Here is a 27,283-nt window from a genome sequence, read left to right on the forward strand (position 1 = left end):
GATTTATGCAAAAACATGTACTTAAAGGGTTTTCAGACAGAATCTTGAGTATTTGGGAGTTAAAGATAGGAAAAATATGAAAGTGGATATTCATACTTTTTTATGGGCCATGATGGTCAAATAAAAAAATATAGTAGGTAAAAATAGACATTTATATAAGAAAAATGTAATAAGTAAAAAAGATAAAGAGATTATATATGTGACAATCCCGCTCGAATAAATTTTATATCCATTCAACGCAAAATGCCAATATCCATGAGTACCATACATCTCAGTTTTGTGGTAAAAGTTTGTAGATCCATTCATCCATTCGAGACATTTTCTGGGGAATACGTACCTTCTTAGTTATTATATTATGAGAGAATATGACCCAATAACTTTATTTTTTTGAAAAAAATGACCCAATAGCTGATAGTAAACGATAAAAAATGATCCAGTTACAGTGATTTAGTTTTTTTAACAAAAAATAAGGTTAAATATCTAATTGTCAAATATCTAGATCTGAAATTAAAAAGACAAATCCCCTACAATCTCATATTATAATAATTAGATATCTATCCCCTCAAAAAAAAAAAAAAAATTAGATATCTACGTATCCATCTAAAGATTCGGCCCCATACTTTTAGACGCAGTTTCAGTTTGATTTAGATGTGATCAACGTGGGCGGGTTTTAGGCATTATTAGGTCGACGGTCGGGTCCGTCCTGATTGTTAGGTGGAAAAAATCTACAAATGACTTGAATATAAAAAAGTAAGCTAATTTTTTACTCGTCCCGAAAATATCCGAAAAGCATACATGACCTGAGCCTAATTAGTGGGTTTGGCGCAGAAATTTTGGCCCGAGACTTTGGCCCAAAACGGGGCACTTTTTTTTATTTTATCAAAGCCTGATCCGATCCAGCCTATGATCACCTCTAATTCCATTCAGTTCAATTCACTTCGACTCATTTCTCTTAAGCGAAAATGGATATTTTGTGGGGCTTAAGGGTGCTTATTGAACGGTCGAGCCCGAACTCTTGTTAACTCGACTCGTGTTCATTTATATTTATTCGAACTCGAGCTCGAAACTTGACAAACCGAGCTATGAACAACTCGAGCTCTGACCAAGCATTGACCGAGTTGTTATCGAGATGTTCACGAACAAGCTTGACCTATTATTATTCTTAATTTACTTGTCTTCTTTATTATTATTTTTATGAATATTTTAATCTTTGCTTTTATTTTTTCAATAATAATACTACAAATTCATTATTGTATAAATTATAGAACAAATGTATTCATATATACGAGCAGCAAGTGATAGCCCAATGGTATTGACATCATCTATGATCCCAAAGATACTGGGATCGAGTCTCAAGGGAGATTTCTCCCTCCTAGCAAGGGAATTCATATATACACCTATAAAATATTATTTTTATATATAAAATAATAATCGAGCCTCTTCACGAACTTTTTGAGCCGAGCTGCGCATAACGTTAAGGTCTCGAGTCAAACTCAAATTCAAGTCGAGTTACAACGAGCCGCACCTCGACCGAACATTGACCGAGCCGAGCCGAGCTCGAACTGTTTGCGAACAAATCGAGCTCATTATCACTCCTAGTGGGGCTCGCAAAGACCCAAGTGGCTTGGGTCCCACAGTTCATCCTTTTCTCCTCAACCTGTAATAATTTGCACACAAGCGCGTCGTTTCAGCCAATTCCCTCTTTTTTTTTTTTTTTTTTTTCTTTTATGCTACTTACATTAGAGTACTTCTCTCTCTTTCACCATTTTTATTTTTATACTTAAAAACAAAAACTTCTACCAACTCCATTGAGAATCAGTCAAGTCTTCTCTTCTTGGTGTAGTCCGTCAAAACAACTACTTCATCCAATTTCTACAAATCAAATTTCTGGGATTGTAAAGTTACAATCTTTCTGGGTTTTCATCCACTTCTTGATGTGGTAAGAACTTTTTTAGTGAACACTTATTATTATTAATGTAGCTCTTGAAATTATGTCATTCTTCAGAATTATTCATCATCATTTTTATGTTATTCTGTTTTCTGTGCAAAACCCAGTTCAAATTTTGATCCATTTTAGTAGAATAACTTACTTTCTATCACTTATTGAGCATATATGTATATACTTCTATGAAATCTTTGTTATGTACTTTAATGTCTGATTTGCGCAATTTGTTTTTCTTTTTGTTTGATTTTATGGTATGTAGTTGTTTAATCTTTCTAGTTCTTTATATGAATAGTTACAATGGAAAGAATTAGTTGCTATTTCAGAAATTGTTTGGTTAATTAAGCAGTGAATTTGTTTGAATTGAAGCCATTTGTGGTAATTTTTATTTGCATTGTAATCATTCTTGATGTACAATTAGGGCTGCCTTTGAATCTAGGAAAGCATGAGGAATAAGTGAAAATTTTGGATGTATTTGTTCTTCCTTGTTCACTTGCATTAAGGCCTTTTTATGATGAATAATTATTTAAAGATCGAAAAGAAAGGTATTTGTGGGGATATGATAATCTTGAAGGGGAACTTGCTGTTGTAAAGATGTTGGGTTTTAGTGTAATTTTGTTAATTTTTGCATTTTCTCTTGATGATAGAAATCAATTTATCAAGCATTATCTAGTACAATTGAGTTTAAGATGTATCTTTTCTTATCAATCCCTTATTTTAGTTCACATATTATTTCTCATGCAGTCGGCCTAAAAGAAGTTTAAGATGCTCTCATCGCTTAAGCAATTAGAAACTTTGAAGCATGGTTAGTAGGACTGAGTTGGCCATCATATGCACCTGTGCTGGAGTTTTTTTTGGTACTTTGATATCGTCAGTGGTGTTTTTTGTTGTTCGATGGTACAAAAGGCGCCTAGATTTTGATAATCACAGCATAGCAAATGTCCCTATCCGCAAGAATGGCCAGGGCCTGGGCCTTGACTCAAGTGCCTCATTGTCAGATTCTGTTGTTGTCCCTCTACCAGATTTCCCAGCCAAGAGCTCACCATGGTTGAATCATCATACTAAAGATCGAACAACTTCAGTTTCCGGCATACCAAATTACTCATACAAGTAGGTTTTTGGTGGCCGTAAGTGTTGCATTACAATGTTCTGTTTCTTGATGCTTCTCTCATGAAATCTGGGGAAGGGTGGGGGGAATATTACCTTGGTCATTCATTTAATCGTCACCTTTCTCGGCCCAAAAAAGTTGGTTGTCTATTATGTTTTACTGTTTTGGCTTGCTCTATTGGATGATGGAAGTTCAGACAACTAATAATTCATCAATGTTTTGAAAATCAAGTATTTGAAGAGAGCATGTCTTCTCATTGATACTTGATAGGTAGAACATTAGGCAATGAAAATATCCTAGCTATCCGATACGACATGGGCCTCTTGTATTTATTTTGTTGTCAGAAGTATGATTGACTTGGTCATGGTGCCTATCAGTATCCTACTGGGACAATGCAATGCATCAGCAAAGAATAGGTCAACCATCAACCTGCAAGCTGACAACCACCATTTCTCATAATGAAACAATAATCATTTTAGAAAATGAACACCCATCTCTGATGACATATCTTCGGGATCAGTTTCTGTAAAAAACTCTTATTCCTGATGGTGCAATTATGCAAAATAACTCTTTTTATGGAAATTATGAAGGCTTAGTCTCTTAGCTGATTCGAAAATTAAGATTCTATAAGACTTTCTGTTACAGTCCCTTAATTCAGAAATTTCTGATTTGTTTTTTTTATATCTTTAATTAGAATTTATGACTTGATCAATGATATAGCGCCATAAGCATAATAGTTCTTTCTAAGGAGCAATGTACAATGGCTATCTTAACAGGTCTATTTTAATACCAGGGACATACAGAAGGCAACTCAGAATTTCACAACTGTTTTGGGTGAGGGATCATTTGGCCCGGTATACAAGGCAACAATGCCAGCAGGTGGAGTGGTGGCGGTTAAAGCGCTAGCTTCCAACTCGAGGCAGGGTGAGAAAGAGTTCCAGACTGAGGTAAGGACTCGATCTATGACCTGTCCTTGATAATGTCCAGGCCTTGCTTTGAATCAAATTGGATAGAGCAGTTTCGCCTCTATTATGGTCTTCAAAAAATTGTATGTGTACTTATTAATTTAACGATCATAGTAGCAAGATCAAACTTCATGACTGCATTTCGAATCTTCATCTGGGAATATTGAATTACTTATTAACATTACAAGTTTTGGTCCGTTTCTATCTGTCTAATTAATGCTGTTTTTGGCTAGACTAATAGATGATTTAACTATGTATAAAAGAAGAAAGAAAGATTTTAATTCAAGACTTATAAAGTGGTTTAGTCTCTCCTCTTTCACCAATGTGGGACACTCACATGTGGGCGAAATAATCCTCTTACCTGTGTAAGACAATAAGGAGGAGAGTTTATCCCACTTATAAGCCCAATGTATATAAATTGATTTCTGGAAGATTGGTTCTGCAACTAAATTTGTCTTTGTACAGGTATCTCTGTTAGGTAGACTGCATCACCGAAATCTTGTGAATTTGGTGGGATACTGTGTGGATAAAGGGCACTACATGTTAATATACGAGTACATGAGCAATGGCAGTTTGGAAAAGCTATTATACAGTTAGTACTGGCCCTCCCATCTACTTAAGTCTTTATCGAATTCAAATAGCTCATCTACTGTTAAACAATGACAGATGAAGAAGATGCATTGACTTGGGATGAGAGGCTTCAAACAGCTCTTGATATATCGCATGGAATTGAGTATCTTCACGAGGGGGTACGTTACATATTGATTACAACTTCTATCATACATTTATGTTCCAATTTCCTGATCATATATATTGTGGCAACAGGCTGTTCCACCGGTTGTACATCGGGACTTGAAGAGTGCTAATATATTACTGGATCACTCTATGAGAGCAAAGGTGAGAGTAAAATCCCTGAGATTCACTCTCTGGAATTTCATCATGTATAATACAGTATTTTATTCCAGTGATCCCTCATCATACTTCGTATTAAACAATGTGATTTCTGGTTGAAACTGTGAATAAGTGAGTCATAAGAGAAATGAATTTGCATGTCCCTGGAAGACTTTTGACTTGGTTCTGGGAGTGTAATCCGTAGAAGATCTTAATACAGAAGCGTAAATGCTTATTGCATTTTTATTCTAAATCCACAAATGTATACATGTTCATTTGTAGCAAAAACTTGAAATTGACTGTACTTCATGTAGGCCTTGTTTTCAGTGCATAACCCTTCGTCTTCACGAAATATGTAATGAGCCATCTTATTAATAATTAGGTTTCTTCTATAGGGCGTCGTTTAGTTTGTTGAAATTCTACAGTGTACTTTTACCTTTTTCGTACTTCAAAATACCCCCAAGGTTTTTTTTTAGAAGTGTCTAACTATTTTCATAGTCGAACTTTATTTTTCTGCTAATAGAAACCAATAGATGGAGATGTCTTATGTATTCGAATTTAGCCTTGGGGATTGAAACCGCTAATTTAAATCGGATAAAGTTAAATTCCCGCCTTATAACAAGAAAGCATGAAATAATCGGATAGAGTTAAATTCAACAAGAAAGCATGAAATAATCGGATAAAGTTAAATTCCCGCCTTATAACAAGAAACTTAGCTGATTAAATCAAGTGCAAACCCCAAAATTGAGTTGAGAACACATAAAAGATCTTGCTATCAGAATCTATTTAGTGATAAACGATAGGGGCATCACTGAGACAATTCTAAAGCCATAGTGGAGACTTTGGAAACGGTAAGGATATTCTGGAAACTTTGGAAAGGTAAGGTACAAATGTACAATGTGGATTTTTCAACAAAGTGGTAAAGGTTATACTGGAGTCTTTGAAGGTAAGGGTACAATGTAGATTATCAATGAACACTGAGGACACTCCACAGGAAATACCTGTCATCTATGTGTAATAGAAACACTGCTAGCCTGCAGTATATTCACCAGAACGATATCTGTGCTTATGTTATTATAGGTAGCTGATTTCGGGCTCTCTAAGGAAGAGGTTTATGACGGGCGTAAATCTAGCCTCAAAGGTACATATGGCTACATGGATCCTGCATATATCTCTACAAGCAAGTCCAGTTTAAAAAGTGACATCTACAGCTTGGGAGTTATCTTCTTTGAGCTCATAACTGCCATACATCCACACCAGAACTTGATGGATTATGTCAATCTTGTGAGTCCCTCTTTTCTTCCACGCCAAGGGCAGAATTTCTTATCAAAAATTGATCTCTTTTGCACAACCAGGTAATTTGACAAGAAACTTTGCTCATGTATTTTTAAAAGGCAATGATGGACACGGATGGCGGAGTTGACGAAATTCTCGACAAGCGACTAGTTGGGAGATGTGATGCCGAAGAAGCAAAGTCTTTGGCTAAAATTGCTTTCAGATGCTTGCACAAGACACCAAGGAAGCGGCCAAGTAGTGGGGAAATCTCTCAAGCTATAATGAAGATAAAACAGAGACGCCTTGCTAAAGGGGGTACTATGTCCTTTGCTGGAGATGATCTTTCTAGAATAATGAGTAGGATTGAAGATCAACAAGTGGAGTTGAAAACAATAATAGATAACTAACACGCATTGCTGCACTGAATTTTGTTTGAAGCTTGTTTATATTGTATACAAGGAAAGAAGAAATGCATTTTAGAAGGAACAAAGAAGCAAGAGTTTGATGATCTATGACAATCACTAACAAAACTCGGAAAATGCACTCGTTTTATAAGCTAATGCTATGCAAACTCGAGTATGCGTTCGGCATGATACTTGTCGAATGTCCATATTCATGTTGGATCGTCAAAGTGTCGAGTATGTCCACATAAAAAATACATCGTATAAGATTTGATCCCATAATTTCAAGCTTACATACTAAGTATTAACCACTAAATCAAGTAATGTTTGATGTTATAATATTAAAATAAAATATTAATAAATAAAAAGTATAATTACTCGAAGCATAGTTTGTGTTTAAAAATTAGTTTGCTTTTAAAAATCGTAACAAAGTTTTCTGCGTTCTCTTACCAGTTCACAAGTGGGAGAAAATAAGATCTTCAACAAGAATGATGAAATTATCTTCATGATCCTTAAAGCGTAACAATCTTATATTTTCATTATAGTAGAATAAAAAATAATTGGAATGACAACTTTTACAAGCAATGGCATGCAGAACACCTAAAGCATCAAAAAAATTACTTACACATCACGTTCCCTTTAAAAAAAGTATATGGAACATCAATGTCTAATGCTTTAGAGTTTAAACGACCTCTGATGCATACATATGCATCGAAAGCAAAGTTTGTGAACCCTTTTTTTTTATTGATAAGATGAATAATCTTTAAATGGCCACGGCATAAGTTTGTATGGTGGCAATATCATATGTTGAATATGAATACTACACTTCTCTAATTGGGTTAACATTGGACATTTAGATCGAACAAACTTCTCTAATTAAATCTACCAAATTTTAATATCTTACTATCTTACATCTAAGGAACTTGAAGATGTAAAGAGTCGCAACAATTAAGTTAAAATTCTCTAATTAAATCTACCAAATTTTAATATCTTACTATCTTACATCTAAGGAACTTGAAGATGTAAAGAGTCGCAACAATTAAGTTAAAATTCACATAGATTACACTGCATATAGAATATATTTTAAAACAAACAGCTAACATCATCAGAGTATGAAAATATAGTCATGCAGAAGTAAAACCGAGTGGCTCTGCATTGGAGTGCATATGTTAATGCAACAGACCGTAAGGTTGAGACAGCGGGAGAGCTACATTACCCCCGGCTCAACCACTGGTTTGTGGTTCGAATAATTGAATCTCATTTGATTCATCTCATGGGATTCATTTGAGGGATTTTTGCTACCTCCCTCTTAGAGTCTTAGGTAGGTCATTTCATCTTGCTAACAAGCAATGACCAAAAGTACACAGGTAAAAAGATACACAATAAACGAAGTACTCGTTAATACATCCTCATCACCTTTTTTTGACAATCAACAGGGACATCCTTCAGCAGAAGGAAGATCTGAAAAAAGAAAGAGGTCTTATGTTCTTCAGGCTGACAACTACAACTCTCAAGCAAACACGCAAACGTATTTACACTCACCCAAAGCCAACCATCCCCTTTTGCTGACGAATTCAAAGCTGAAAAAGAACATAGTCATTTTGAAACACCATATCCTACAATCAACTTCTGATTAACTACAAATACTCGGTGTCTCAGGCTCTCGGCTATGTAGCAAGAAGATACGAGGGACGCCTCACGTTCCGCCCATTTCTGACTTCATTAGCACATTCAGGTTCCAGCCAATTCTGACTTCATTTGCAGAAACTGCTGAGACTTCGGGAAGCCTGGGTCCCACAAGTATCCACGCTTCAGAGCATTTCAGAACTTGCATGAAGTCCCTAGCCTTTGCATAAGCCTTTGACCTGTCCTCCCTGCCTTGTGATTAACAAATGCCGGGTGTAGAAGCTTCTGGAAGTTCTCGAGAAACACTAACCATTCTTCTTCGTTCATATCCGCTAGAGTCACAAAGCTTGAACTCCTTGGAAGAAGCTCATTTGCACTCCCGTTCCCTGGTGATGTACCAAAAAGGTATCCTCCTGGTTGTACTGCACTTTGGCCCATCCAACTTTGAGTCTCAGACTCAGTAGTAGCTTCAGCTAGCTCCAGACATTCTTCAGCACCCTCCTCGAGTTTGGAAAGGAAAGTCATACCATTTTTCTCATGAGAGTTCTTATGAATTGACAGTTTGTCTTCGAAAATTCTGCTTAAATCACCATTAGTAGTAACCTCACTTTCTAGATCAAATTGAAACTCATACTCATCTTTCGAACTGGTATTTACCATCATTTCACAACCTTGCCAGAGTGATCTAGCTTCAATGCATATGATCTCTAGCTTACTCGGCTCCTCTGCATGACCAAGAAACTCCCTACTCATCATCTCACCAACTTCTGCAAGACAAAAACCAAAAGATGCAGCTTCCTTGAGAAAAATTGTACAAAGGACCAAAACCCGGAGGCAAGCCTCATGAATCATGGGTAGCTCTTCCCTTAGCATTTCGGAATCATAAAATGGGTCAAGATTAGCTATATAATGAAGTTCATCTTCAGAAAAAGGGACTGATGCCTGCGGCCAGTGGATCCATTCAAAGTAAGGGTCTTCCAAGCTTTCAGGCAGGCTAAGGCCATGATCAATAGGAACCAAATCCACCTGATTGAACTTACCAATCCCATCATCAAACTTCCTGACAAGAAGGTTCCCAGCATGTCTATCTGTATTTAGTATGCGAATATCTAGAATTCCTATGCGATGAACAGCAGAAACAGGAAAGTTAGAAGTCCCGTGATCACTAGCATCACAGTCATGAGGAATAAACTGCTGAAATGACGCAATTTTGCTCATTTGCTCCTTTGGTTGGTGACCATTCCCATTTACCACATCATTGTTAACATTAAAAATCGGATGAGTTACCTTCACAAGAGCAGTTAAAGGAACATTAGCAAAACCATCATAGTCAAGAAGGTAAGCTGCTACTTCTCTGAACCCCGTTTCACCCACCCGAACTGAACGTTTGAGACCCGGTAGACCCAGCGCTTTTCCAACAAAACCTTTCGGGTTGTTTGGAGCGAAAGGCTCCTCATCTGTTGGCTTAATGATGGCGACATTCTCACCGCTAAAACCCCTAAAAAAATAAGCACCACCAAGACCGCTACGCACAGGGATAGGATCAATTCCATTCTTCATGGCCTCGACAATATCATTGACCAACTGCTTTGTCCCGGGAAAACGACTTGAGCAACCTATGACTTCTATTGGATTGCTCTCATCTCTTTGATGAAGATCCTTACCAGAAGGAGAAAGACATGGTGTAGACGAACTTCGGTGCAGGCAATTTCTAGTAAGAAAAAGCGGGGAATGGTTTCTGACTGTGCTGAGATCATTTTTTAAAACAGTATCTCCACACATCAACGAGGTCTCTTCAGTTGGGACATTAAGAGAAAGCTGTAGCTTTTTCTTCACACTATGAGCGTTTTCACTTCCATCCAACTCAATTCCTAATACACAGCCAGTTTCAGTCTGAACAAAGACACGTCTCCTTACTCCGTGGCTACCTTCCATTGTCTTACTGTTGAAGCATTCAGCACTAAGAGGGCGGCTTCTCAATGCTGCTGCTGCTGCCATCTAGTTCACTATGGAGCTCTCACATCTAAGAAACATGAAAAGAAGACAGGGATGGGAAATTTTCAGCTCCTGTTATCGCAGCAGCAGAGAGCTGTCCTCTGTAGCAGTCACCAAACACCAGCGACGAAGCTGACAACCTAGATGAGAAGATCAAGTTCCGAATGCACATAGTTAAAACAGCCTGAATCAACTTGCATCCATATATCCCAGTGAAGGAATTACATTTCCAGGTCTTGTGACTAGCTGAGGTAAAACAAAATTCAACAATTCATGACAAGATTAATATTGTTCTTCAGAAATATTTTGACTCAAACTAATGGCTTCATTCAATAACAAGAACAAACAACATTAAAAACAGGAAGATTGCTTGATTTATGTCCAAAAAGTCTCAACAACTATCATAAGATAGTAAAATCAAGTGGAAATTGGGAACCATTTTGATAAGGAGAAAAAATAGAATAAAAATACACAAATATGTTGGAACTTGGGATGTACATTCTTCTGTACTGGCAAACAGCAATGGCCCCTCCAAATTTCAGAAATTGTTGTTTACTCCATTTTTGAAAATCCTCTCCATATTCAGAACCAATTTTAATAGCATAATAGACCAGAAATTTATTCAAACCATTGGATAACTAAATTTAAAAAATAACACAAAAATATTGTGCAAGGATCACCCCGTTACCACACTATTTTTCCATATATTGTATCTTCACACCAAAAAATAAAATATAGGAAGGAAAACATCCCATTCTTCAATATCTCAAATCCCAAACTGGCGTTAAGTTAGTAAATTCAGAATTGTGGTTATCTGATTATGATTACATTTATCAGTATTGAGGTTGATTGGCCGCAATGTTAATAACAGACTCATGAATCGACTTAATTTATTGCTAAGGTAAGAAGAGAGCTTAAGGAACATTTCTCTCAAGGATGCACCCTAAAGAATCAAGAAATAGAAGAAATCCATGGCTACTGCGTATTTGAGATGACTTGTACTCCTATAATATCTTCTGTCGTTGGTCACCAAAATTACAAATGCTCATAAATACCCCCCCACAAACCTCCCCTAGGAAAAAGAAGAATGCATCCCTAATGAAAATCATGATGCAAGGACAAATCAGTATTATAAATGTAGATATGGACTGCCATTTCGACTGTGACATAGAGAAGCTATATGGACAGAAACCTAATTTTTATACCATATCACACTCATCGACAAACGTATTATAACCAACAATCCACTTCCTTTACCGCATGTCCCCAGTCCCACAAAGCCACAAACACACAAAATTGTGCTAAACCACCTGTTTCGTCTTTCAGGAGTCCTGAGACATATATCAGCAACTCACCTTTGACAACTTCACCAAAACTACCTCTTTACTTGGACCAACTAAGCAAGCAGGCAGAAACCAACTTCAGTATAGACAAATAGAAATTTTTTTCATCATCTTGGCTTTATAATTTTATAAGCACTGACATAGAAGAAAAAGTTCAATCAAAGGAGATCTTTACAACAATCTAGCCCCTATAACACAAAGTAAATCAACAAATTTCTACCACATTCACCAAAAACAATTTCTACAAGTGTAAAGCTCCTGCTTTTTTACCATTTTATGACCTCCAACAACCAACTAGGTCTTCTGCACCCAATCAAACAATCAAAACCACATTATCCCGCTTCTTCTCAGTTCTTGCACATAATTCACCAAACACAGAAATTTACCTTAAGTTGACCACTTTCCACTGCAAAGTCCTGCTTAGCAGATAAGTCCCACTGCAAATCAAAATTCTTCTTGTAACAGCTTTAAAGATCAACTAAACATTATTACTGACTCCATTCACCACAGTTTACTAACCTCTTTATCTTGTGAATTTATTAAACTCCTCTTTTAGCATAGACAGAAAATACTTCCTCCGTTCTTTAATAATTGCAACATATAAGGGTTGCACATTTTTTAAGGAAATATGAGAGATAGAGAGAGATGAAAAAAGAGACCCATGTGATAAGTAGAGAGATAGAAAGAAAACATAGTCAAATTTAGTAATGTTACAATTAATATTAAACTTCCAAATAAGGGAAATGTTACAGTAATAAAAGAACGGAGGAAGTATATATCATTCCTCTTCTTCTAGCTTCTCAATAGCATTAACACGCGTTCCTTCTCTTCCAAATCACAAATTAGTTTCACTCCCAAATTTTTCATCCATCATTAAATTGTTCAACTCTAGGTCCCATCACCCTTTGTTTGTGGGACCAACAAGTGATCTTGTCATTCACAACCTCATTTCACCAAAAGGCAATCAACCAGATTTCTTCAAACAGTTTGAGCCCCACACCCTAAAACTATTACAAAGAAGATGGCAGGAACAAAATCACTAATCAAAACCTGAGAAATGACATCAAGCTTTTAGATCAATTAGAGTTAGTACAAGGTCGTAATCAAGGAGATGACAATGAGGCAATGGGGGTAGCATGTATAGTAATGTATCCAAGTATATGACAATAACCCCTCTTAACTAGCTCAAACTTAGCATTCACCAAGAAAGATTTGTCCCAAGACAAAGGGTCCAAGTTAAATCCTACTCTTCACTCTACTGTTGTTCTATAGTTAGTAGTACTCACACTCATACACTCATTTTCTCTCTCAATTCTTCATTCCCCAACTCAATGTCAACATTGAGCTACGACGAAAGCTTTACAAATTTACTCCCTTCGCTTTTTATTAGTTTACCCATTTCTTTGAGACACATGTACTGAGACATTAATTTAAACCTTAAAATATATCTAATTATCGATAAGCAAAAATTACAAAAAGAAACCTGCATACAAGCCAAATTGAACACAAGCAACAAATTAGTAAAATCCCTCCTTTCCTCCCACAAAAAGCTCTCCCTAACTAAAGTAACTAATAAGTGCGATATGTAACTATTTATATAGAGAAAAAAAATGTATTTTTAAACAATTTATAGAAAAAGTTTACCCTAATCTTTCTTCAAAATTACCAAAAAATGTCACTGTAATTAATTTTAGACACCTAAAATACTCTCTCAAATCCACCCACTATGCATATCAAGTTTTTCTCAGCGAAAATACACCCAATAATCTAATGCATATATGATATATCAGTCCTATAATCAAATGTTACTATAATAATAACATACACAAACTTGTTAAAAGCTACCTTAATCTGTGTACAAAACATAGTCAACATTCAACAAGATCATGAAAAGAATCTTAATTTCTTCAAAGCAAAAAAAAAAATGCGAATACAATCAGACTTCCAAAAATAAAATTAAATTAAATGGGGCTTATGCAAACAACACTAGCCAATAAAATAAAAGAAAAATTACCAATTTCTTTTTTAAAAAAATAAAAAAAATTCAGTTATAAATCCAAATATTAATAAATTAAAAAGAAACAGAAACTCACCGGCGGAAAATTGCACGGTGATAAAAAACGGTGACCGGAGAAGATCACCGTCAGTAAACGGACGGTGGAGATTGAGGACAGTGAAGAAATCAACGGCTAAGATCTTCTCATTTACAAAGCCGTATATTTTTTTTTTCTCACTCTCCTGTCTCCCGCGAAGGAAAAGAGACGGTCTTTTGAAAAAGAAAATTCTGTAGGGTTAAAATGGTAAATTAAGAAATTATGGGAATTATAAAAATAGGAATAATGTAGTTTTTTATTACGTGGCGTTTGGGAATATGACACTTGTAGGTGGTACCGGAAATTACGGTGGTATGTGGTGACGTGGAATGAAATTGTTGGGAGGATTTGGTAGAGTGATGTTATTTAGCTCTTGGGCTGTGAAAGGGTTGATTTTGAAGTTTCCGATTTTACCCTTTTTATTTTGGTTGAGTGAGAATGTTCTAGAAAAAGTGTGATTTACTTCATTGTGTCTAAATATTCTTCCATGTCAGTGTCACCCTTTTTTTTTTTGGGTGGAAAATTTTGGATTTTTTTGTCTTGATTTACATTCATCCAGAGTAGAACTGTGTGTTAAATTTTTTAAAGGTGCGATAATAGTGTAGTGAAGTTTTATCTTAAAATCAAATTGACAGTCAAATCTCAAATGTACCATTATCATGCACTCGAGTGTATCATGATTCGTGAGTATAGTACACCCAATACTATTTTTTGTTCATTTATTTATTTGTTCATTTATTTATTTGTTCATTTGGAGCTCTTACATAAAATTACATGATACACCCATGTGTATGATCAATACACTCGACCGTGGATGATATAGCATATTACCTTCATAATTTAATCATGATTCCTCTTCTTTTTTTTATGTGACTTATTTTATCATTCTAAACGATTTTGGGTGGCATTTCTTTTTTGGATCTTTTATGTAATCAATGTCAACAAAAAAAAGTGTGAGTGCATGGCTTTTCGGGTCTCTATTAGCCAAAAAGACTGGTTTCAACAGCTTTTTAGTTGTTTTTGGCTTTCTCGATTATTATGCGGTAAATAACATTAACAAGTCACTTTACAAAACATTTTTATAAACAACTAACTTAAAAAGAACTAATTACAACAGTTGGTCAAACCAGCCAGATAAAGCAACCAACAATCAATTGCTAAATACCTCAAAACTTGAGATAATGTAGAATAAGATTAATTTGTTAGACCATAGCATAGAAGACTAGATAAGTAGATATGCCATATACTTCTTCTATTCTTTTTAAATTACAATGTTTTTCTTATTTGGAAGTTTTATGCTAATTGCAACATTTCTTTATTTGGCAATGGCCTTGTTTGGTAAAGAGAGTTTTGGGGTAAAATTATAGGTTTGAACTCATATTAGAGGATTTGACTAGTCAATCCTTTAATTTGAGTGTTTGGTAAAGAGACGTTTCACTTAGCTTATTTACCCCAAAAAGCTCTTTTTGAAAAAGTTGGGGTGCAAAGCTTTTTTATTAGAGGTTTGGGAATGAGTGCATCAATTACATTTATGTCATAAAGTTGTTGAAAGTTACATTAATAAATAACAAAAAATACAACAATATATTATGCACATGTCTTTATTGGTCGTTTTACTCAATTATGTAGCTATCAACTACTTACCAAAAACTTGTATACAAATAGTTAATACAAACATCTAATCAAACCAGTTAATACAATTAGCCAACAATTATTCGCCAATTGTCAAACATGACCAATATCTTATCTCTATCACTCTTCTGTCAAATAGGTTCTACTTTATATATATATAATCCTTACAATAAAAAAAAACTGCCTCCTCTCCTTTTCTCTCTCTTCTCTCTCCTCTCTCACAAAACCCTAATTTTTAATCTAGGGGCTACCACCACCCTTTTGGGCAGTGGTAAGCCCCTTTTTCTCCTTTTGTTACTAGTTTTTATATTTATGTTTCCAATAAATTTCAGTCTCTATCTAATGAAGAGTTTTTCTACCCATATATTGGGTTATATCTACCCATATAATGGGTTTTATCTCTCTCCATGTGAGAGTTTGTAGACTTTGTTTTTGGATTTTTGCGTAATTCAAGATGTTGATTTGTTGATCGCGCAGTTGCAACAGATGTCAAGACTTCATTTACAATCACTTGAATTAAATGCAGCTCTACTTCAAAACTACAAAAGATCGACAGACCCCCTTGCAGAAGGCTGCATCAGACAGCGACCTGAAAGACGAGGGTTTTCAGAAGTATTAGATCTACTCAACGATCGCGGTTTTGTCATATTAGAATTGTATTTATTTTATTTTGATATGTATTTGTTTAGAATCTACTAATGTAGATATCGTAAGACTTTGAATCAATGAATTAATGTTAATTTCAAAAAATAAAATAATATATTCCTTGATTCTTAGGGGGGGAGACGGGCTCATCTGGTGAAACAAAAACAATATGTGAGCAACCCAGTCCAAGGCATATCTCTATTCTATATGGGAAGAGGGGTAGAACACCAAAATATTAGAAACCCCATTTTACCCTCATTACATCTCTATTCTAACTGCTTACTTTAATTTAAAAATAAAAAGGAAACTACCTAATTAATTTAAAAAATAAAAAAATATATTACAAAAAGAAAACCATCAACAATTCAAATATCCCTAATCTATTAAATATAATTAACAATTAATTTATTTTTCTACATTCCTAATATAAAAACTAGTAGTACTATAGTATAGCTGTATACGGGCGGACGGCTGGATCCAAAGTCAAATAAAGCCCAGTCTTCAAGGCCCCAACTATTTGGTGGCTCAATGCCACTAGTGGCTACTGGCTAGAGCAAATGCATCAGGATCATCACTTGGCAAGTGGCAACAACGAAGTTGGAGAGACTTCACTAGAAAAAACAACTTTGGTCCTAACTCCCAAGATTGATGCATGGAAATATAAATGGATCATACAATTGTCAAACAAATGAAAGTGGTATGATTTGTTTGATAATTATGGTCTTGTTTGTCAAATAGAGTTTAGAATTTAACTGTTAGAGTTTAGAGTTTGCTATTAGAGTTTTAACTTTTTGTTCAATAGATTTAACTGCTGATTTGACAACTTTTTTTATAAATGTGTTTGGTAAAAATTAACTGATTACTAAAAGTTTATTGCCATTTGTTTGTGTAAAATGACATTTATAGACATTTTAATAATATGTGTAGTATTATTATTAAGGGGCAAAAAAATTATTAAACATATTTCTACCTAATTCTCTAAAGAAAAAGCTCCTAATAGGAGCTTTTTCATTTTGAGAGTTTTCATTCCAAAACTCTTTTTAAAACTCTCTTTTTACCAAACACCCCTTTTAGAGTTTTTGATTAGTCAAAACTCTAAAAGTGGTCCAAACCTCGTGTAATGGATCACACAATACTTCAATTATTAATAACATTGATTCCAACTTGAGATAAGCTATATGAATGGAGTTTCAACTAAGCAATTTCGGGTGTGTTATATTCTCATTGAAAAAACAATATTCAGGTGGTATAGGTTTTGATAAATTTCGATAAGTTCTAACACAAGTTACGCTCCAGGTAATTATATATTTCATTTATTGATATTTTACTTTAGAGTAATAACATCAAGTATCACTTGGTTTAGTTGGTAAGACATTAGTATATATACAATACATTTTTTTTTTGTATGTAGATTACATGACATAAAACACGTTAAGTGAAAGCAACACGTGACATCATTTCTTGTTTATAAACACCTTTTAATATATTAGTATATATATAAATTTCAATAAATTTTAATACTTAATTTATAAGCTCTAATAAGTTTAGATAAGTAAATGAAAAAGAAGGTGAGAGGACGCCCTCTTTTTTTTTTTTTTGTTATACGTATAAAAGGTTACAACATAATGACGTATCCCCGTTATGCATACCAACCCCATATATTTTTGCCAATTAAGTTGTTGACATCTACAATGAATCAAACAATTGTGATTGTATATGCTCATTTGCTGAAAAGATGTCAAGGATATGTTGTTTAAATTTTTTACAAAAGATGATAAAGGCGACATATGCTATATGACTAATAATAGTCTAATATATGTGTTTCATAATAAACACCAGTTGAGTTCCTAAAGTAGAAATTGAATGTATTAATGTTCGTTCAAACTCCAAGTAAGACTAAAAATAGTCTTCCCAAGAAAATTTTGTAGTTCAAATAAATAACTTCTCAGTTTTCACCTACAATCTGCAGCTAGGTGCATATAATTGGAGAAAGACTTGGTGAATAATTTCAAACTAAGGCAGATATTCTGCACCAAATTAATGCAAAAGCAAACATTTATGGAGTCTACTCCAGCAAGTTTAATTTACTGCTACTCCCTCATTCCATTGATAATATCTGATCATCATATAGTGCCTATTTGGTAGGAACTGAGGTTGGCTAAAATGTTGAGTTTTTCCATCGTTCCTATCGAAATTTAGAGTTTACTCCCTCTGTTTCAAAATATAAGGCATTTACGCTTTTACGAAAATTTGTTTTGACCACAAATATCTCTCTAATACGATAAATAAAAATTACAAAAATTATACCGTTGAATTCGTCTTGAAAAATACTATAATAATATTATTTTTTAAAATTTTCTATCAACATAAATTGAGAGTAATTAATGGTCAAAGTTCGACTTCGAACATCGTGCGTGCCTTATATTGTGAAACGGGGAGAGTAATTCCTATCGTATTGGGATGGGGATGTATGGCTGTAATGGGTCTGCGGGTGGGGGTCATGTGTCAAGACATCCCACAAAATTTCTTCTTACATATTAAAAATAATATAAATTTAGAGTCCGTTTAGTGTCATGATTCCGATTAATGACTAGTTTTTTTTTTCTTTTACGCACGATATGTTATCTGATGAAATAAAAAATTAATGACAATAAACAACAAATGGAACTGATTGTAACTGAATCAATCCGAACCGAATTGATTGCAACTAAACTAAAATGAAAATAAGTTGGGGAAAACAAGCCTAACTCTGGTAAGACATAATTAAAAGTTAGCAAGTAAGTAGGTACAACAACCTTACCAAAGTATGACAACCTATGCAATGATCTTATTGACATGATTCACATAACTCCGTAAGACGAGCGACCAAGGTGTGGATTCGATCCTAAACATAGGCAACTCAAATCGTGGCTTATAAAAGACTTTTGAAAAGAATATTTGAAAGTTGATCTCCTGTTTAAGAGACATGGGGTTGACATGAGCAAATAGCAACGAAAAGTTTGATGGAACATGGAAGGTTAGGCTAAGGGGGAATTTCGCAAGGGAGATGTTAGGTGAGAAAGGTGTCAAAGGAGATCTAAAGGTTGTGTCGGGTTACTTGTAGATAAAAGCTACCACCATAGTTACTGTTGTCGAATACATCCTATATATTGTTGGTAAAAGAGGTTGAATGAGCTCAGGCGACGATTGTTCTATGAAGGGAGCAAATTGAGAGTAGGAGTTAGTTATTAACAATTACAAACATTTTTATAGCATATACTCTCTCCGTTTATTTTAAGGTTTTTTTTTTTTTGACTCACCGGTTTTTTTAAGGTTTACTCAACTACAGTAGATACAATATTTTAGGTAACAGAAGAGAGAATATACTCTTTGGGCCACTTGTATCAAATGAATAGGAAGTAGGAACTTAAAAGGAGAGAGAACGTTGAATTTTTTGGTCCACTTGCATTAGATAAATATAAATAGCAAACAAAATTAGACTATAGACCAAATAATTTGCATTAGATTTGCATAGGTAATAAGAATTGACATTAAATATTGTATTGATAATAAAAAAAATATCCTATAATCTTATCTTGATAATATAAAGTTGCATTTAATTTTACATTGGTAATGTAAAATGCCTTATATCTTGAAACAAAAAACTTTTAAATAAAATGACTTATAATTTGAACTAGATGGAGTAATAATATTTCTTTCACCAATTCAGGAATCAAGTAAAGTGAATATAACTTTACAAAACGGACGGAAAGTGAGTAGAACTTCAACAAACTCAAGTAATATATCATAAATCGATCATGAAAAGGATCAAAAGGGTAATAATTTAAAATAAGGAATAAATACAAATTCCAATAAACAATAACATTTATTAAAAAAAATTGAGAATATTGAAATTCATTCATGTTCAAAGAAAATATTTTAATTTTGTAACTCAAACGAAGTGAAAGTTACTCATAAAAGTAGGATCAATACTTGTCATCTCACGTGGCAAATCTTCTCACTTGATCACCCCTTTGACTCCTCACTCTCCCCCCAAACTCACCAACTCCTTTTTCTTTTCTTTTCTTTTCTTGGGTCTGAAAATAGTTTAACTAATCCTCAGAAATTTAGTACTGTAGATTGTGTACTCTCATAAGTTCCTAAATTTTAGAGAGAGAGAAAAAAAAAAAGAAAAATTTGTGTCTTTGAGTCTTTTTTCAATCCATAAAAAACAGGGAAATTAGATTAATTATTGGGTAAAAAGAAAAAAAAGTAATCTTTTTATGTAGTTGTGTTTTGTTTAATCTAATTTTTGGCAAGTTTTAATCTTTCTGAAGTGATTATATTTGAAAATGAAGAAATCAAGTTTCAGACAGGAGACAAAGAGACAGTCAGTGAGATGAATTATTTATTAAGTAAAAGATATTGCTTATACTTTTTTTATTTATAGAAGTAATACTATTCTTTTTTTATTTGCCTCTTTTTCTCTGCAACTCAAAAATGGTTAGATTTATGTAAGATTTTGATGCAAACACAAGAAACCCAACAAAAAAAAAACAATCTAGAGAGAGAAAGAAGAGAGAGAAAGAGTGTTTTTTTAGTTTTTGGGTGAAAGAAATTATGATGTTGAAGAATATGAAGATGAGATGGGTAGCCATGAAAGGAGATGGGAAAAAAGGAAGAATGAAATGGGGTGGATTTCTTATGATTTTATCTCTAACTATTTTTTCTCTCTTCACTCTTTTATTACTTGCTAGATATACTGTTAAACAGCACAGTAATTATGATTATGGAGGTTTTGATTCTCATCATTTTTCACCATTTTCAATCTTTGCTTGGAAACCCATCTTTGCAAGTTCAGATCTTCCCAGAAATGTAATGTCTTCTTATCTCTATATTGTTCATTGTTTTGATTTTTTCACTAAATTGATATTGAATCTGATTTCAATTTCTGTGTAATTAATTTGTAACTTTTGTTAAAATGATTTTGATTATGGGTAGATTTTGATTTTTGAGGGTTAATTTAGTAAATGTCATAGGTTATATATTAGCACTATGCAATACTAGTTTGTAATTTCAGAATTAATCATGAATAATTGAACCTTAGAATGATCTCTTTTTGTGCATGTTTTTTTTTTGAGTTAGCAACTTGCAAGTAGTTTCATTTTCATGTTTTGTATCTCTTCTTTTTTTAAAAATAGGGTCCCCTGTATAATTGGAACTTTATATGGTCCCTATTTTTCAGATTTATCTTTATCAATCTAATTTTTGAAGGTGTTTAAATTTATGGGTATTTTATTTTTGACCTAAAGTTCCAATCTTTGAGGTTAAATTTGCATCAAGTTTAACTATTATGAATAATCAATACTCAGAAAGTGTTACCATTATCATCAATGTTATTCATGTTAATTGTACTTTATATTGTGTGTGTTAAAGCAGAGTCCCCTGCATAAAAGGCTATGGGGCCCAGTTAGGGAGTTGGTTTCTTTGTATCCACATGCAAATCCTAGAGGACCTTATGCTGGTCAGTAATTTCTGTCTCTGCTTTTTCTTTGCTTAATTACTATTCTATGTGTTTCTGTTCTTCATTTAGTATAGGTCCTTGAAAATTGGGGAAGAGTTAGGTGCCTTCTTTTATTACAAAGTTAGTAGTTACTAATATCTTTTGAATAGTTTATGTTGCCAAACATGTGTATGAACAGCTTTACAGGATCAGAAATTTATTGATGGTAGATTTAGGGTTAGAAGTTGGATAGCAACATTTTGTTTCTGAGCATATAATAGACCCCTAATTCATGTATAAGGTGAATTAGGGTTAAATGTTATAGTTACCCGAAATTCTCTAAACAATCACCCCTTCGGCTTCCTTATGGGTTTATAAAGATCAGTTATGAATTTCATCTTATGCAAAGACTTATTTATAATAGATTGACTTGAGACGGGTTGGTTGGATAAGAGCTATAACAAGCAACTATTGTAATATGAACTTCATCAAGGAAGATCGAAGGTTTTAGATCCATTCTATTCAGCTGATTTTGAATTATCTAAACTTATCTTATCTTGTCTTATCAGAACTTATTAAATTTGATGATGTTTGTATTATTAGACTTATTCAATCTTGTTTGAACTTAACTTAATAACTTATATTATATGTACTTAACTTGTATAATCTGAACTTATAATATATTTTCTGAACTTATATTAGCTTATCTGAACTTATTTAGTTGAAGTATAGACCTGGGAAAATCGTTAGATTTAGACTTAGAGTGTATTTGAAACTAGATAAGGATTTTTGGCCCGAGCTGAAGTTAATTTGAGCAAACCTAAAAATTAATAAAACTAATATTGTTTGATTTTCCATGGTACACTAATTGGCTGTAGGAATATGATCTGATTCAAGTGAATCATAACTAAAAACTACCTGAACCAAACTCATACCTGGAAAACCTGTTGCCGCTTTATGCAACTTTTTGTCCTATTAGGTTATAAAATGGAGTGAAGAGCTCAGATACAAACAAAGCAATAAATTTAGTACAGAACTGGAGACTTGAAATCTGCTTATCTATCCCTTTCGCTTACACTCTGCAAGTTGCATAGATATCTTGAGTTGGTATGCTGTCTTGAGTTTGTACTGTCTTCCTAACTTGTTACAGCTCCCAGCTTGCAATCAACGGGCTTCCTTTTTATCAGGATCCGAGGAGGTTTTCACGAGATCCGGAATGCTGTAAGAATGCCTCTTCATGGTTACTTCATTTACAAGATACATAAAAATGCCATATCAAATGATTGCATGATAAACTTTATAGTGAGCTTCTTTTCCTAATGGCTCTGCAGATCTCCGATGCTGTTGCAGTAGCACGGCTGCTCAATGCTACTCTTGTTATCCCTGAGATCCTCTCCACCACTAGCAGCAAGGGAATCAGGTGAATTATCTCTTTCCCAGACTATCTAATAATGCCCTTGTTTTTGTTTCTTGCCAAAAAAAAAACACTTATCTCTAATTGATTTGAGTGATTATGACACTTGCAGCTCAGAGTATAAAAGTTTTGCTTATTTGTATAATGAAGAACAATTCATGGCAGCATTAGCCAAAGATGTCAATATTATTAAAACTCTTCCTAAGAATCTTAAGGAGGCGAGGAGGAAAAAGGCAGTTCCTTTATATAGGGTACCGAGCTCAGCAACTCCTTATTTCTATTTGCATCAAGTTTTGCCAATGTTAAGGAAGCACTCAGTTGTTGAACTTGTTGTCTCTGAAGGTGGATGTTTGCAGGTAATTGCTGATTCTTTTCTTCCTCTTCTCAGTCATTACCCAGCATATTACCACTTAAAATTTCCTTGCAATGCTACTGTTATTTTTTTATTGCTTGTAAGTGAATCTTTGTGTGTTCATTTATATTTGAGTTCAAATGCACAAGTTCCGTTTTAACTTTATCACATCCTGACTTTTGTGGGAATATGTGAAGCATATTATTTTTTGCTGATATTCCTCACAATGCACCAACTTATTGCATTTGAATTGACGTCCTGTATGCTATGTGGTAATGTCTATTGTCTAACAGTGACGGTAATAAGTTTTGAGTTTTAATTTTCTAAAAGAAGTTCCATGTCAATGTCCATGCCTCCACGGTAATGCTTGTACACACCCAAACATCTCTTTTCTTCACAAAATTTTATTGACCATCCATTATCACTCTGGAAGGTGGTATCGAATGATAATGGATACTGTATGAAGAAAAACACGTCCTGGGATGAACTTTCATTAACATGGAAATTGGCGTGGGATTTTTTTTACTGAGGTTTTTTCCATTGTTTCCCATCATTTATCATTGTCTTTCTGTATCCAATGCAGTCAAACCTTCCTCCTGATCTTGAAGAGTATCAGAGGCTGAGATGCAGGGTTGCCTTTCACGCACTTCAATTCCGCCAGGAGGTCCAAGAGCTTGCAGCCAAAATTATGAGAAGGTCCAAGTCCTCTGGTTTTTCCCCTTGTTTTTTTTTTTCTTTTTCAGGGTGAAAAGCTTATACATTCTTTCTTCCAGATTACGGTCGGTCGGAAGGCCATTCATTGCTTATGAACCAGGGATGACCAGGGAGGCTCTGGCATACTATGGCTGTGCCGAGCTTTTCCAGGTAATGACTCTCAAAAGATGTAATTGATGCTTATTGCTTAATAGTAGCTTCATGTAGAACAAGTTTATTGAAGTCAAGGTTGTCTTAAATGAATGAAGGATGTGCACACCGAGCTGATTCAACATAAAAGGTCATGGATGTTGAAACGGGGAATTCTGAAAGGAAAACTTTCTGTGGATTCTGCTCAACAAAGGCTCAATGGTTCTTGCCCCCTCATGCCGGATGAGGTTAGAAGTTTGTCAATGTTTTGTGGCTATAGAAATTAAATTAATGCGAAGGTGCACCTTATCAGTGACTTACCGTATTATTATGATGATGAGTCTGTCCTGATAGGCTTAATCCTTAAGAATGACAAAAATTGTTCATATATCAATTCAAAATCTTCACTCCTTCCATTTATATTTTTTTATCTTCATGTTTGCTTTTTCACAGTGTCCAATGCACATCTTGACCAGTGATATCTTACCAAAATATGTACTAGGATGAGTCCTTCAAGATCCTACTTGATAATGTTCTTTCTATATGTTGGGGAGAAGTAATGGTCAAAATATAGATTTGCAATCGAGACAATTAAACCATAAAAACAGAAGGAAATAGAGAGAGTATTACTTTGATTGTTTTTTATAAAAAGTTATTTTTATGTACTTGAATAATGTTTTGTATCAGGCTAACAACCAAATTGGATCTGAGAGGTGTAGAAAGTCCATTACAGGGCAATCATGGTTAAAGGGAGGGAGGAGTTGTTTCTATGTGATACACCTAAGAAGTTGAACTACATGACAAATCTGATCTTTTCTTACTGTTACTTTGTGTTTCCGCAGGTTGGTCTTGTTCTCCGTGCATATGGATATCGGTCAGACACGGTTATATACATCTCTGGTGGAGAAGTCTTTGGCGGTCAGAGACTGCTAATCCCTCTGCATGCAATGTTTGAAAACGTTGTTGATAGGACTTCCCTCAGCACAAGTCATGAGCTGACTAGACTATACGGCCGTGAGGCAATTTTCGTGCACCCTCCACCAAGATTTCCTCCCTCAGTTGCTGAAGGAAAGAAGCTTGAAGAATGGAAAAAGGTGGGCCCACGACCTCGTCCACTACCACCCCCTCCGGCACGGCCTAAGTATCCTCATAATATTGAAGGGTGGTGGGGTTGGGTAGCAGAGAGTGATAATGAACCTGAGAGTACTGTGATGGAGCTCAGAACTAATGCTCATAAATTGCTTTGGGAAGCCATTGATTACATTGTTTGTGTTGAAGCCGATGTTTTTATTCCGGGGTTTGACCGTGATGGTAAAGGACGTCCAAATTTTGCCAGCTTGGTTATGGGGCACCGACTGTATCAGTCTGCTGCTGCTGTGACATATAGGCCTGACAGGTAAGTTGTCTCTCATTAAATAAAACATAACTCAGCAACAAAATATATACTTCTATTTGATTCTCCATCACTAATGGGTAAATTCACCACTGGATAGAATGCTTAGCATTCTCCTTCACTCCTGTGTGTTCATCTGCATGTGTACATCATCCCAAAAGATATTGCTGGTGTTTTACTTGAAACTGACAATATTCATGCAATTAATTAGTAAAAATCTTACTATTCATGATAACTGTATCCCTTTTTACTTAATATGTGAAATTCTGCAAAATATAGTATACACAAGTTTCCTCATATCCCTCCATCCTATAATATTCTTCTACATAACTATTATACATATTTTCACAATGACTCCTACTTTCCTATCCAAGATGGTAAAAGTACAAAACTGAAAGTTAGAAGGACTTCAAGCTTATGTGTTGTTTGAGTTGCCCCCTTGTTAATGATACAAGGAGCTGCACCAGAGTACAAGGCCATAAGGGCACATGTAAAACTTGATGGCAAATATTTTGGTGCTTGTTTGGTTGACATAAAGAGACACGGGAAGCGTAAGTTCTAGAAAGTGGAAGAATGTAAAGCTGTTTGGTTGATTATAAAATTAAATGAAATAGAAGTTTTTTACCTGGAAGTTTTGCTTCCTATCATCTCCTAAACAAGCTTTTGCACTTCCTAGGAAATGCAATGCTTTAGAAAAGACAACTTTGTTCATCTGTTCAGCCAAACAACGACTTACAGTCACTGAAAATGCAATCTGTCTTTGTTTGATTTGCTGCAGGAAAGAAGTAACCAAACTCATAGACGATCTCCGTGAGGGTATGCACCCGGCTAATCGAACATGGCTTTCATCAATACGCAAACATCTAAGAAGAACGTTGCTCGATGGTCCCATGGAAGCATTTAATACTTCAAAACCACTCTCTTTTCTCTCACATCCCGTTCCCGAGTGTTCATGCTCGAGGGGCAAAACTAATACTTTAACTGGTTTCGATCCTCAAGTTGCTTATAAGGTTCGGGCGAGTTGCCCGGCTTGGATGAGTATTAACGTAAAGTCAAGGCTAAAAGAAAAAGAAAGCGACGATGAAATTAACATTGATGATGGCTTTATATCATCGTTTTTCTTCGGTCGTGGTTCAGAAAATCAAGGGACGAGTAATGGCGGAAATGCCAGTCGAGAGGAGACGAGTAATGGCGGAAATGCTAGCCGAGAGGAGACACGGTTGGAGGACCAAGAAGAGCTTGAAGGTCAGGAAAGATGACAAATACCATATCCTTGAGCTCATGTACATAGAGAAAAACCAGATGGTTTGGAAATTCTTCAAGCTTCTGCTTTTAACTGCCACTTTCCAATTCTTGGCTAATTCAGAAGCATTTGGCTAGGCGTCGAATAGGGTAGAAACAAATGGGAAAATTTCAGTGTAAATCCATTTTCTGAAGAAATTTTGTTTCTTAGTAACTTTTTGATTAATAGCTCTTATTTGTGTATGATTAGGAGAACTTTCAGAATTTGAATGTTACTTTATAATGTAGAATGTTTATGAATAGATGGTATACATAATTTTTCAGCTGGAAATATCATAATCTACATTCATAATCAACTCTTATTGCAAAATACTAAATGTTTACTTTCTTGTACTGATGATTTATGCTTAAAGTTGGACTTGGCATTTCTTTGAGCTTGTCCTTGTCCTTGTCCCTCCGCTTCTTTCCCCAACTCGATCGCCAAGTCGAGGGTTGTGATCGAGTTGGGCCTCGTCTGAGATCTCTCAAGAGGGTACGTCTAGGTGTTTCGTGTACCTAATAAAATAAAAAGACTTTTGGTTCATTTATTCCCAGACTAAATTACATATTTAGCAGAAACATTTGCTTGGAGAACTTTCTTT

At 34.8% G+C, this 27,283-nt stretch overlaps 3 protein-coding genes across 7 annotated transcripts; 2 read left to right on the forward strand and 1 right to left on the reverse strand.

Moving 5' to 3' along the window:
• The first annotated feature begins 1,700 nt into the window (after window positions 1-1,700).
• Window positions 1,701-6,720, forward strand: LOC104907116 (calcium/calmodulin-regulated receptor-like kinase 2). The gene is made up of 8 exons (XM_010696003.4): window positions 1,701-1,939; window positions 2,687-3,052; window positions 3,844-3,997; window positions 4,481-4,607; window positions 4,682-4,764; window positions 4,841-4,912; window positions 5,987-6,190; window positions 6,301-6,720. The coding sequence occupies exons 2-8, from the start codon at window positions 2,745-2,747 to the stop codon at window positions 6,586-6,588; spliced, it is 1,236 nt and encodes a 411-aa protein (XP_010694305.1). The 5' UTR covers window positions 1,701-1,939; window positions 2,687-2,744; the 3' UTR covers window positions 6,589-6,720.
• A 1,238-nt stretch (window positions 6,721-7,958) lies between these two features.
• Window positions 7,959-13,968, reverse strand: LOC104907095 (phosphatidylinositol 4-kinase gamma 6). Of its 5 annotated transcripts, none has more exons than XM_048639435.2 (4): window positions 13,640-13,968; window positions 12,066-12,553; window positions 11,933-11,983; window positions 7,959-10,449 (listed from the first exon to the last, which is right to left on the reverse strand). In XM_048639435.2, the coding sequence occupies exon 4, from the start codon at window positions 10,204-10,206 to the stop codon at window positions 8,404-8,406; it is 1,803 nt and encodes a 600-aa protein (XP_048495392.1). In that variant the 5' UTR covers window positions 10,207-10,449; window positions 11,933-11,983; window positions 12,066-12,553; window positions 13,640-13,968; the 3' UTR covers window positions 7,959-8,403. The 5 variants fall into 5 exon arrangements, with proteins under 5 accessions (XP_048495392.1, XP_048495391.1, XP_010694275.1 ...); XM_048639434.2 differs by having other exon boundaries at window positions 12,066-12,596; XM_010695973.4 differs by lacking the exon at window positions 12,066-12,553.
• A 5,942-nt stretch (window positions 13,969-19,910) lies between these two features.
• Window positions 19,911-26,973, forward strand: LOC104907086 (hypothetical protein). The gene is made up of 10 exons (XM_010695962.4): window positions 19,911-20,770; window positions 21,335-21,419; window positions 22,549-22,619; window positions 22,730-22,818; window positions 22,925-23,168; window positions 23,748-23,860; window positions 23,938-24,028; window positions 24,127-24,255; window positions 24,850-25,403; window positions 26,179-26,973. The coding sequence occupies exons 1-10, from the start codon at window positions 20,516-20,518 to the stop codon at window positions 26,657-26,659; spliced, it is 2,112 nt and encodes a 703-aa protein (XP_010694264.1). The 5' UTR covers window positions 19,911-20,515; the 3' UTR covers window positions 26,660-26,973.
• The last annotated feature ends 310 nt before the right edge of the window (window positions 26,974-27,283 follow it).

The sequence above is a fragment of the Beta vulgaris genome, chromosome 2, assembly GCF_026745355.1.
Source record: "Beta vulgaris subsp. vulgaris cultivar EL10 chromosome 2, EL10.2, whole genome shotgun sequence".
NCBI classification, from domain to species: Eukaryota; Viridiplantae; Streptophyta; class Magnoliopsida; order Caryophyllales; family Amaranthaceae; genus Beta; species Beta vulgaris.